Source organism: Apus apus, chromosome 21, assembly GCF_020740795.1.
Source record: "Apus apus isolate bApuApu2 chromosome 21, bApuApu2.pri.cur, whole genome shotgun sequence".
Lineage (NCBI taxonomy): Eukaryota > Metazoa > Chordata > Aves > Apodiformes > Apodidae > Apus > Apus apus.
In genome coordinates, this window is record NC_067302.1 from 856,509 (window position 1) to 869,494 (window position 12,986).

Consider the following 12,986-nt stretch of genomic DNA (forward strand, 5'->3'; position numbering starts at 1 on the left):
ACACAGGGAATGGGTTTACACGAATTCAGGAACAGTATTTAGCTCACAATACAATGCTTTTCAAGCAGGATGCTTAACCAAATATAAACAGCCTCAACCTAAAAACTGCAGGAAAAATCAGAAGAAAATGGCATAATGCAAAGTTTGGGTTGGGTTTTTTGGTTCTATTTTTTTACAACACAGGGACTGCTGTCAATAACATAGAAAAGGCCAGAAGGCACTTGAGGCTTTTTTAACTGGAGAGCAGGTAACAAGCCCTGAGCTCTCCAGCTGAAGAAGAGCACATATGCTTGACGATGGCTACATCACACTTGGCATTCTCAACCTGAGCTCCTCTGGACCATACCCAAATCCTCCTTGCCACACTGATCCCCACTCTCTTCCAGTGCTCAGCTCCAAACAGATCAGCTCTGGAGCCTCCATGCCAGGTGTGCTGCCAGCCAGGACACCAAAGCTGCTGATGCCATTTTACAGGCTCGCTGGGTCCTGAGGTTATATGGCCAGAAGGAAACACCCAAGAATATCTTCATTGGCTTTCCTATTAGCACAGACTGACTACCTTGTGTTTTATATTTGGTCAGTGTTCTTCTTCACATCAATAAATCTGATGTCTTACTGTAGAGGGATTAGATGTTTTAGTCTGCCAGATGATTGCTTCTTATCTAGCCTGGGCAGTAACACTGGCAAATGTTTTCTGAGTGTTTTTCAAAAAACCCCGGTGGCTTTTTTCCAATTCCCAGTGAATCACTTTGCTTCAGGAAAGACCAGCACTTCAGCCAGTCCTGAAGTGTCCCTTTTACTGGGGATGAAGCAGGAGTGTCCCAGGACAGAGCTAACTGTCAGGCTGAAATCCTCTCTGACCCCAAAAAGCAAAGGGGGGAACACTCACTCTGCTGCTGCCTCCAGCTTCCAATACAATATGCAAAATGTCCTACCAGCCCTAAAATCACCCTCTGATTTGCTCAGTCTCTGCCTTCTCTTTCATCCTGCCCCTTCCCTTGCAGACCACATTGTGCTCCCATGGACTGGAAGGATCATCACTTGAACAGACCCTGTTCCTCCATTTAACCTACGTCAGATCTTCTTTAAAGGAAGAAATGAGCAGACACTTAATGAGGAACACCATGTTTTTGTAATTACATCTGTGAGCTAAACAAAAGCCAAGGATTGTAAACCTATATGGCTTCTGGTAACTTGGCTGTGAAAATCTCTGCTATGGGTGACTGTCTATCCCTTTTGCTTGCTTTCAGAAAGCTCTTTACCTTGTGCTTATGCCAAAGGGAGATTACTTGCAGGCAGTGTCAGATTTGAGCTCTGATGTCTTAACCTTCAAAAATATTTACTATAAACAAAACACTCCACACACCCAAGGGGTTAAAACTACAGTAGTTGTGAACAATGCAACTGTGCACCCTTGTGTTTGGATTCTCATCATGTTGCATTTAATGTTGATCTTTTGCCCAGAATTTAAATGAAGACAGAGTTTCTGTTTATATCTTTAACCCAAGTCTGGTTTGGGCTCCATTAGCATTTCAGCTCCCGAGGGGTCATCAATCCAACTGAAACAATACATGTGCATTTCAGGTCACATCTGTGAAGGAGAATGTGTCTTACCCAGATCAAGGCATCCCATTAAAGTCTGCAGCCCATATGTGTGTCTGCTAACGAGGATCAAGGCAGGACATGAAAGCAGCACAGTCTGAGCCAACTGAGTATGAAAATTAGCAAAGTATCATCTCTGCTCACAGACCCAAAGGCGACGGTGCCGCTCCCCGATGACTGGGTGCGGCCTCCCAAGGGTCAGCTCTCCCACCATGACAGCAGAGCTCCTGCACATCCTACCCACTAGGATTTACAAGCATTTCACTCAGCTATCAGTTCAGCTGCATGTTCTCCACTGGTAATAGCGACAACAGATAACACGATCCCGCTTAATCACTGACTTGCTCAGAAGAAACATGAGAAGCCGAGAGCCAAAACTAAGAGGTTTCAAACACCACAACACTGTTGAACACCTATTCTCATAGGCGTCCCAATTAGCTTTGAGCAGAAATCCTTTCAGCCTGTACTCCTGGGTACTCCATGCCAGAGAGCTGCTTCAGTTCCACCCTCTCACTGTGTGCCCAAGCTTCAGGCCGTGATGAGCTGCTGGGTTTCTTGCAGGGAGGTGATCCCCAGTCCCTGCTGCTACATTGCATGCTAGCCAAGCAGACGTGTGTTCTCAGCACATCTGCTGTGCTTCATCCCCAGGCCAGTGAGTCCTGGGATGCAGTGCTGTGGTTGGTGTGCTTAGAACAGAATAGAATCATCCTGGTTGGAAGGGACCTTGAAGATCATCAAGTCCCACCATAACCTAAATCCCCTACCATAACCTAATCTACCTGTTTAGTGCTTGAATCATGTCCCTAAGTGCTATATCTGTATTTATTTAAACATTTCCAGGGATGGTGACTCCACCACCTCCCTGGGCAGCCTGTTCCACTGCCCAACCCCTCTTTCGGTAAAGAAATTCTTTCTGATCTCCAGTCTAACCCTCCCCTGGTGCAGCTTCAGGCCATTTCCTCTGGTCCTGTCATTACTCCCTTGGGAGAAGAACCCAACTCCCACCTCCCTACAACCTGCTCTCAGGTAGTTGTAGAGAGCAATGAGAGGTTTCCCCTCAGCCTCCTCTTCTTCAAACTAAACAATCCCAGTTGCCTCACCCTCTCCTCATAGGACTTATTCTCCAGACCCTTCACCAGCTTGGCAGCTCCTCTGGACACGTTCCAGCACCTCAACATCCGTCCTGTAGCGAGGGGCCCAGACCTGCACCCAGTACTCAAGGTGTGGCCTCCCCATTTTCTTAATGTAAGAACATGGAGAATATAAGGACATGGAGAATATAAGGACATAAGGATATCACATCTTTATACTCTGTAAGTAAAATCTGGAACCTAAAATCTTTTACTAAATCATACAAGCCTTCACAAACTTCCTAAAGTTGGAAGTTGCCTGCATACCCCCCCCAGAGACAGCAGGAGCTGCCAGTTTTATGAACTCAATCTGCAGGCCCCGTGCACAGGGCCCAGCCTGCCCTGCCTCACCTCCAGAAGGAGCAAGAAGGGACCGACTCCTGCCCTGCTCCCTGCCCAGCTGCTGCCTCTGCTGGGGAAGGGCCACATTCCTGCCCGTGGGGAAGAGGGAGTGCTGATCACACCATGTCTCTCCTACAGCAGCAGGGACTGGGCTTGCTGCTGCTGTCAATGGGGAGAGGGGCTCGTGGAGGAGCTAGAGGCTCCTCCTGCTTGATCCTGCCTGATTTAAAAACGAGCCACCCCAGTTGTGTTCTCACCCTGGTGTCTCAGCCATTTTTGACTGTGGTCAGAAATAAATGTACAAGCACTGTCCAAAAGCAGTTTTTATCTGTGAATTAATCTGGCATGCTGCAGTTTCCCACATCCAAATGACTCAAAAAGCTTTTAACGGGAAAAAGAAAAACCACAGAAGGAGAGAGAAGGGAAGAGGAGAAGGGAGGTCTCTTACCTTGGTACTGGGAGGGAGACTCTGACGGGCGGCTGTACTTATGCTTTTTACCATCTTTCCAGTCTATGGCTGAGACAAGAAACAAAGCATTTGTATTAGTGAAAGAAGCCAACTAATGCACCCTTCAGCACCACCTGCTTATGTCACCTGCTTTACAGGCACTTCAGAGGAGAGGAGTGACCTCCCTGTCGTGACCCCAGGTAACATGGACAATTGGTATAAATCTATGGGGTGAGCTCCTTTCCTCCACACAGCTCTAGGAAAGACCTGACATGAGGTATCTGCACCTGCATCTTAAGCTCTGCCCAGTCTTCACCAACTAGTGCTCTTCAACAATGGCAAGCAAGAAGGTAAAAAGCTGCAAACTGCTGGAGCTTCATCATTTTAACTATGTGACAAGGCTTGGGAGGAACAAACAAAAATGGCTCATGTAGATCTCGTATGCCAAGGAATGGAGCCTGAATCACTCCTTCTTTATGAACTCCAGATGATTGCAGGTAAACTTACACAGTGCCTCAGCCGTCTCCAGTGATGAGGAGAGGACTTCTTCCAAAGTCTGCCCAACCGCCCTTCCCACACACACCACCAGCTTTCCCACCACATGTCCTGTGCAGCTCGTAGGAGAGCACAGCAAAAGCAGCCCCAGCTCTCTGGATACACTACAGCAAAGGTAGCACCATCTCATCTGAGTTGTCTTTGCTCAAACCAGCTCTTGGGCCTTGGGAGTTGCAAAAAAACTGGAGTTCTCTGAGAAGCGATGAAGCAGAGGATGGCCATCCCTGCCTCCAGCCCAGTGGAGGGATTCTCACCCTGAGCGAGCTCCTCCACCAGTTGCTGCCTGCCTGACACAACCTGGGAGGGCTGCTGCAAACCAGCTCATTTATTTTACAAAGCATTTTAAGGGCTACTACAAACAACAATTCGGTAGTTCTCTACAAAACACACCTTGCCCCCATGAAAAGCAGCTCCTTGTGAAAGGAAGAAAAAATAAAAGTTTTGAAATCTCCTGACAAGTAGCTGAAAGAGGCAGACCACAAAGGGCTGCTGAAGTGGCCTGGTGGGCCTTACGATGTCTGAAATTGCTCTTGGACCATTAGTTTTGCAATCTTCTCTTCTTGACTTGTTCTTCTCAATAAAACAGACAGGAGACAGCCTGTAGGTTTTATCCCTTAAATGAACATGAGGGACGTATGGAGTGTGGCCACAGCATCACTACCTCCTTGAAGAGACACAAATTAATAAAAAGGATGGAAGGACACCCTTCCTATGAGTGTACTCCCATGAAGGACAGTGTTCTGCTATCTCTTTAAGAAAGCAAGAATAAAGGAACAAAACTATTTAAGCAAGAAGCAAAAAAGACCCCCAGGATGGGTAATGCTCCTCTTAGTGTTGGAGGACAGCTCTCTAATAGCATCTGTGCACTCAAAGTAGCCTCTTGCCATACTCTGCAGGTGAAGTTACATTTTATTCTTAACCTCTAAGATGCAATGCTCATTAAACAGGCTGCAAAAGTAACAGAGAGGGAATGAAACACAGGTATTTCTGTGGGCAAATAAAGAAGTTCAATGCACTATAAAAAGGCAGGTAAGTAGGACAGAAACCCATGTGTGCATGATGCAGGTGTTGCTTCTGCAACCTATGGCCTGGCCCTCACAGCACAGGTCACCCACCCCACGAGGCAGGAGGACAAGCTGTGTGTGAGGAGCCTAAATTCATCCAGCCCTTGGCCACACTGCTGACTAATCAACCTGCCTCTTTTATTACCAAGCCTTCCAGCTGTCTCACAGCAGGCTCTCCCCATTCCCTGATTTCCTTCATTTATTTTCACTTCATTAAAGGACAAGCAGTGTTAGGAAGAGGATAATGCTTCTGTAAGATGAACCACCAGAGAAGCAAAAGAGAAGTTTAAAATAAATCAAGGGGGGAGAGAAACTGAGCATAGAAATCTCCTGCAGTAAACCTTGTGAGCACATAGCAGATGTGAACAAAGAACTGCAGAGGATGCTCCATCCTCTTTGCCTCTCCCTTCCCCCATCCTCAAAGCGCATGTGATGAGATCACTCCACTCAGAAGCACATGCATGGCACAACACTGAAGGAAATCACTATTTTTGCTAAGCACAAGAAGTGGGAGCAGCTCAGCTGCAGGCAGCCTGCTTGACTTCACCCTTCTTGCTGGGCAGGCAGGACACGGGGAGCGTGTGTGTGGTCACCCCGAGCACTGCGGCTGCTGCTGCGTGTAACAAGACAAGAGACTCAGGTGGCAAGAGGTAAGTGTCCGTAATAGATTTCACCTCCACAAGGTAGGCTGGTCTTCAGTTTCACACCTCATTAGAAGGGGGAGGCTCATGCCAGCAAAGAAGCACTTTGCCTCACGCTGGGAGCACTAGCAGATGGTGAGTGCCACTGGCTCCGCTGAGCACCCTTGCCGTCTGACACTGTGCCCCACAAGCTGCAGGGGTGCACCCAGCAAGGGACTCCTCCTCTGCCCATCCTGGGGGTGGATTGTGCAGCCTTCTCTGCACGCTGCCAGAGAAACAAACGACTCCCTTTTGAGCGTGCAGCAGCACGTTCCCCACTCTCCCGCCCCATCGCTGGCCTCCCTCTGCTGTGCTTGCTCCTTCGGCCTGCACCAGCTCCACTACTGGCCTTTGGCTGTGCCAAATATCACTGCTCACCTTTTTGAGGGCCTGGTTTCCGCATTATATCACCTGCTGCTGTCTTTATCCTGGGACTGGCTTGTTTTAGATAACTGAAGATGTCTAGGACAAAAGAAACAGACATGAGAAAATTCCCTCATTTCGGAGCACACAGTCATCTGCAACATTAACTAATCACACAGCAGGGAGAAAATAAATGCTCTTTCACCCCAGGTTGCACAGAACATCTTCTACTAAACACAGACAATTCATTTCAACCCTCATGAAACTACAAATCTTCCTCTATTATGTGGACTTTGAATTCATGTCAGCACAAGGGGCATAAATAAGCGAGAGGAACATATGCCCATCTCCGTGCTAACTCTACTGCAAGTCCCAAGAGTGTGCGTGTGGAAGGGGGGGTTGCTCTTGCTCACTGACAAAGGCAGGCAGAGCTGAAATTTATGAAAGAAAACACATGGAAACATAACATTAACTCTGGCAAAGCAACACCACAATCCCCAGCTCACCACTCGCAATTCAAATTGCTCACAGCAGTTCTGGGTAATAAGGATGAGAAACTGGACGATGACCGAGGAAATATTTTTGCTATTAGTACTTCAACAAATGTCCAAGTTGTGCTGCCCATTTTTATTTATTTTTTTCCTGGCTGGAGGAAAATTGCTGGACTGCTCCCCAAAAGAAGAAGTATTTGTATTCTTGTTATAAGCAAATGTTACTGAAAATCAGAGCTCCTGGGAGATGTGTTGGACACGTAGAGGGACACCAGCGCTCCTGCCCAGCCGCTCTCGCAGGGCAGTGCCTCTTGTGTGCACTGAGCCTTGCCAGGTCCTGACAGAAAATATCTAAATGAATGTCTGAGCTGCAAAAAAGCCCTTAGGAAAGCTAGTAAAAGCATGTTTTGACATTACACTAACTAATGAAAGATGAATTGTGTTACTATAACTCCATTTTGCTCACAATTGGGCAGTCAGGCTGGACATTCGCTGGACAGTCATTGCAGGATGCAATGCTGAGTTTTTGCTTAAAGGGTTATTTACAGACCCAAATTGGCAAGAAGTTTTTATTTTGAAAACCAGGCTTTTTCTAAGACAAATTAAGAGTTCAATTTTCTATAAAAGTGCTACAAACTACATCCTTTGTGTGCTGTGCTTGCCACATGGAGTAATACTCTGAGAAGGAAAACATTAAAGGTATATTACATACTAAAAGAAAAAAACAACACACTAGTTGTTTTTTAATCCAAATCAAAAGGCACACAGCAGTCTCTTATTGCCTCTCATAAATAGTGTGTTTGTGCATACTTGTGAAAGGAGTAAAGTTTATTTTCCTTTCAATAGCAGAAGGTAATCTGCATGTGAAAGCTTATTTATACATTTTAATGCTTCTTTTCATAATTTTCTTCAGTCATTTTTATTAAAAGCTAGCAGTCATGGTAGGAACAGTTCCCCAGCCATAAAATTCAGGGTGAAAGGTGTTACATGAAGGCACCAGACAAACATTCACTATCTCTGGCTCTGCACTCTGCTGTCTGCTTGGCTCCCCTGGATGAGGGGCTTCCTGAAGTACCCTAAACACTACCCATAAATCTCATGTTTGGCACTGGACGGGTGTCACTGAGATGGCTTTTGAAATGTGCTACAGCCTGAGCACTGCAGAGCCCTGCCCAGCAGGGATGTGTAACCCTTCCCTGCTGCAGTATTTGGAGGAGAAATTTGTAACCATGTAGGAGATGCTCACCATCCTGGCACAGACAGCAATGGCAGTAACTCTTAACTACTTGTAGAGCACACAGATGAGTTGCCAGTGCCCCTCAGGCAACACTGCAGAGGAGTCCCAGCAAGTCCTCATGTCATGGCAGAGAATGAGACACTATAAATTTAAATTTAAATTATTAAAAAATAAAAATGGTGAGTTTTCCCCAAAGAAGACATGGGCTCCAGGTCACTCCCACTCTGCTGAAAACCGTATGGGTGTGAGCCTGGGGACAGTGAGTTCCAAAACATGCTTCCAAGCCACTGTCCAAATGAGACGGCCCCAGCCTGGTTCCTGTCACCTTCACAGTCCTCCCGTGCAGCTTCGCACCATCCAGATCCCCTGAATGTTCTCACACCACAGGACAGCAAGACATGGTTTGATCCTGAAATATTGTAACTTAAAAATGAAAGAAAGGCAGCAAAATAATGAGTTCACTTCAGGGCCACGTAGCACCCAGCAAAGAGCCAGAGCCAAACTCCACAACACGTGGCTTGGCACACCCGCCCACGGGCACCAGCCACCAGCCTCACAACACCCGAGTCCCTGCCCTCTCTACCTACGGAGGTATAACCCATGTACCCCAGCCCTTCTGAAAATGGGATAAGGTGGAATTTATTAACACAAGGCTTGGGAATTGGTAATTCCAGTGGCTGTGATTTTATTCTGTAGTTGCCCAGGGAAGCTGTGAACTCTCCAACCTTGGAGATACTCCAAGTGTCAGTTACCAGTTACCCCTGTCGGCAGCCTGATCTAACCTTGAAGCTGAGTCTGACTGCTCTGTGTGCAGGGCTGGACCAGGCAACCTTCAGAAGTCTCTTCTCACCTGAAATATCCTATGGTTTTATTTCACTGGCAGCTGATTGGAAGGCAAGCAGAATCACCCAAGAGGCTTTAGCAAGCCTGAAACTTCCCAGTGAAGAAGACAGACTTCAGTCGTCAAAGGAGAAAGTGAACAGCACAACAGGCAAGGAAACAGACACTGAAGGACAGGGACAGACAGGTATGTGCTCCTTATACTGTTCAGGGACCTAAAACTGAAAAAAAGATAATCTTAAAGTAATAAATAGCAGACGCAGCCATCTGGCATCCAGGGGGAAAATGGGCTACCCACACAGACAGGTCTTCCTGAATGACCTTAGACAAACATATCCTGATGAGAACTTGTCAGCAGAGTCTCTGATACAAAGCAGACACTCTTACTTTGACATCAAATAAAGCATCTGAGATTTAAACAGTTCAGCACATGCTGCAACACTCCATCTCCTCGTGGCTCTCAAGTTGATGGCCCACAGGATGGAGAGTGGGGAGACAAAGTCCCTCCCACAGTATGCAAAGGCCATCTGAGGAACCTGAACACACACAAGTCCATGGGACCTGATGAGATGCATCCCAGAGTCCTGAAGGAATTGGCTGATGTAGTTGCTAAGTCACTCTCCATAACATTTGAAAAGTCCTGGCACTCAGGTGAAGTCCCTGGTGACTGGAAGAGGGAAACATTGTCCACTTTTAGTAAGTGCAGAAAGGAGGACCCTGGGAACTACCAACCTGTCAGCCTCACCTCTGTGCCTGCGAAGATCATGGAACAGATCCTCCCAGAAGACATGCTAAGGCTCATGGAGGACAGGGAGGTAATTCAGGACAGCCAGCATGGCTTTACTAGAGGCAAATTCTGCCTGACCAACCTAATGGCTTTCTGCCACAAGGACAAGTGTAGGCTCCTGCACCTGGGCTGGGGCAACCAGAGATATTGATACAGGCTGGGGGACGACTTGCTAGAGAGCAGCCCTGTGGAAAAAGACCTGGGGGTACTAGTGGATCAAAAGCTGGATATGAGCCACCAATGTGCAATTGAAGCCCAGAAGACCAAGCACATCCTGGGATGAAACAAAAAAGTCTGGCCAGCAGATTGAGAGAGGTGATTCTGCCCCTCTACTCTGCCCTGGTGAGACCTCACCTGGAGTATGACATCCAGCTCTGGAGCCTCCAGCACAAGAAGGATGTGGACCTGTTAAGAGCCTGTCCAGAGGGGGGCAATGAGGGGGACCAGAGGGCTGGAGCACCTGTCTTATGAAGACAGGCTGAGGGAGTTGGGGCTGTTCAGCCTGAAGAAGAGAAGACTCCAGGGGGAACCTTATAGTGACCTTCCAATACCTGAAAGAGGCCTCTAAGAAGGCTGGGGAAGAGCTGTTCACAAGGGCAGGTAACGATAGGACAAGGAGTAATGGTTTTATGCTGGAAAAGGGTGGATTTAGGTTGGACATCGGAAAAAGTTCTTTACAAACAGGATGATGGATCACTGGAATGGGTTGCCTAGAGAGGTGGTGGGGGCCCTGTCCCTGAAGACATTCAAAATCAGGCTTGATGGAGTTCTGAGCAACCTGTTGTAGCTGGAGATGTCCCTGCTTATTGTAGGGAGGTTGGACTAGATGAGCTTTAGAGGTCCCTTCCAACCCAAGACGTTCTATGGTTCTATGATGTCCAGAACCTGAAACTTGTACAAAGCTGCATACCAGAGTTAAAACTTCCTCTTCTGAAAAAGCTGTGTGTTTCATGCTTGTGCATATCGAGATAATCTTGCAAGCATGGCCCACAGTTTTATGTGGTGTTGGTTTCCAGAATTCACACCCTGAAAGGACAGATCAATGTGCAAATTCACTTCAGTAGGATGAAATCTAAAAAAGCCAACTGATTTGCCACTTTTTGTAGCAGATAAAGTGCCCTTCCCACAGTTTCAAACAACTTCCACTCACCAAGATATCAAAAGTGCCAACAGCTCCACTGAACTGTCATGGGCTCTAGGTACCCATCATTCCTACAAGACAGCAAAGTCAGTACAAATACTGTGACATATCAAAACCTGAAAGCACAGAGATGAAAAGAAAAAAGTTTGCACTTAATTGCAAAAAAGCTAGGTTACCAGTTGCATTATTCATGTTCATATTTAATTCATTTAAAACATCTGAATTTAAATTGAAAGAACAGCTTTTTTCCCACTTGCCATAGCAAAGCAGTGTGGAACGTGACACAATTTAAGTTCAGCTTGCAATGAGTACACAGGACTGCAACCTTTAAGGACCTTTGATATGAGTAAGATCACATCAACTGAGTTGATAGAAACTAGTTCAGCTTTTGTAAAATGAAACTACCACACAAAGGATTTAAAAGACTAGACCTGATTAGTAATAAAAAAGAGAGAGACCACAGGAGAGGCCTATAAAATAATGAGCAGCACCAAGGGAATTAAACTGAGGATGTCAAATTATCCATTCTACAGTGCAGTAGGGCAAACCTATAATACTAAAAATATATATATATATGCCAAGGAAATTTTGTTTATTGGAAGGCAACAGACGTGCAATATCATGGGGGATGTTATCAAGATAAGTAAACAAGTAACACTAAAAAAGAACAGATATTCAAAAGCAAAACAGCATTTATAACTATCAAACATACAGGCCGTTAGTACTCACACCTCAAGAAAAAGTTGTGGGAAAGGTGGAGTGACCAGCTGAATCCTGCCCACCACATCACTGTGTTAGCTGCTGCATTTTGGCAAGGAATAGCTGAGCACTTGCCTTCCTGCCAGGCTGCTGGCACTGGGTTCTGGCCAGAGGCAGGACAACAGCTTCAGAAGCAGTTTTATTTGCACCCCAGTGACCCCTTGTATTTGTTTACATTGAGATTTACACCTCAGATGTATTTTCCTCATTCAAAAATCAAAGGAGCAGAGAGGCAGACAGGGCTGGGAAAAGCAACCCAGGGCATCCCCAGCTCAGACTGCTGCTCTCTCTGGCAGCCACACTGCACAACCCTCAGCACAAACAGCGCCAAGCTGCATCTTAATCTAATTAAGTTCTCCCCCCTCACTGCTCTTACCAACAGGCTCTCTGAAAAGCTCATCCTTATTATCCCTAAGGGGAGAATGATTCAAATTACCTGTGCCAGATTGGAAGGGACCTTCAGGGTTACAGGGTAGCATGCTCTGCAATTGCCTCCCACTAAATATTGCCACTGCAATATCAGTAAAACAAAAACTGAGAAAACGTGGGTGGAAGATATTGTCACAGCCATACAGACCTCATAAGATGCATGTAATCTCTTTATCTACAAAGCCTCTGCTCCTTCAGAGTGCATAATTATGAAAAGAGTTAAAGCTGAGGTTCTTAATGTCTCTTCTAGGCACTTCTTTATTCCACTGAAGGCACCACTCGCATCTGAATTACTTCCTGGGGCTGTTTGGGCTTCTTATTATACAAGGAAGATTATAGTGAACCTTGGGATGGAGGCCAAGTCAGTTCACAGTGCTACTATGTTTGATTGAAAGGGTAACTGAAGTTTTGCTGACAATGTGCCAAGCTTCAAACCTCTTTGGACAATGCAGTTGCCAGCAGGCAAGATGTTTTCAGAAAAAAGAGGAAGAAAACTACCAACAGTGAAGTTGAAAAATGGTTTTATTAGGTCAGATACATACCCCACAGATTAGGATCAAGAAAAAAAAACAAACCCTCTGCATATTGGCAGAGGACTGTGAGAATGATGCTTCTTGGAAATCCCATGGGACAGTGACAAGAGAATCCTGATGGTTTCTCAGAATGCAAAACGCCTGCAGTCATTCATTTTTTCCCCCACAAAAGCACAGGTCTTGACCACCACGACCAATAAAAATCCCTTCATTACAAACGCTGCTTCAACCAAGTTTTTTTCATGGGTATCTTCCTATCAAGCACTGTTTCTAACCCTTAAAAATTCCTTTGGGAAATGTGAGCATTATCCATTCCTGCCCATCACGGATGACAGTGGAGCTGCCATTCCAGCTTCCCAATGGCGGCTCAGGCTGTGGTGGGTCCTGTTTCAGCACCACTGAAGCCCAAAAGTTACATGGGAGCACCCAGTTGCATCCCAACCTGATCAGAAAGCCAGGCACACAGACATTAAGAGCAGATGCACATCATCACCTCTGCTTTCATGTCTTTTTCTTTTGCTGCTTTAAATTTCCATGGTGGAGAAAGAAACGCAGTTTCAGCCTACTAGAAAATCAGAGGATTGC

The 12,986-nt window shown here is 46.2% G+C and overlaps 1 protein-coding gene across 7 annotated transcripts in view; it reads right to left on the reverse strand.

Moving 5' to 3' along the window:
* The window catches only part of SCMH1 (Scm polycomb group protein homolog 1), a 79,417-nt gene that overhangs the window by 52,387 nt on the left and 14,044 nt on the right, over positions 1–12,986 (reverse strand). For 6 of the 7 annotated variants that reach the window (XM_051638038.1, XM_051638034.1, XM_051638037.1 and 3 more), the window contains exons 2-3: positions 6,200–6,283; positions 3,523–3,591 (exon numbers count right to left, since the gene is read on the reverse strand). In XM_051638038.1, the coding sequence (XP_051493998.1) occupies positions 3,523–3,591; positions 6,200–6,224 (94 nt within the window). In that variant the 5' untranslated portion in view covers positions 6,225–6,283. The remainder of the gene's footprint in view (positions 1–3,522; positions 3,592–6,199; positions 6,284–12,986) is intronic. The other variant, XM_051638039.1, reaches the window with a different exon arrangement.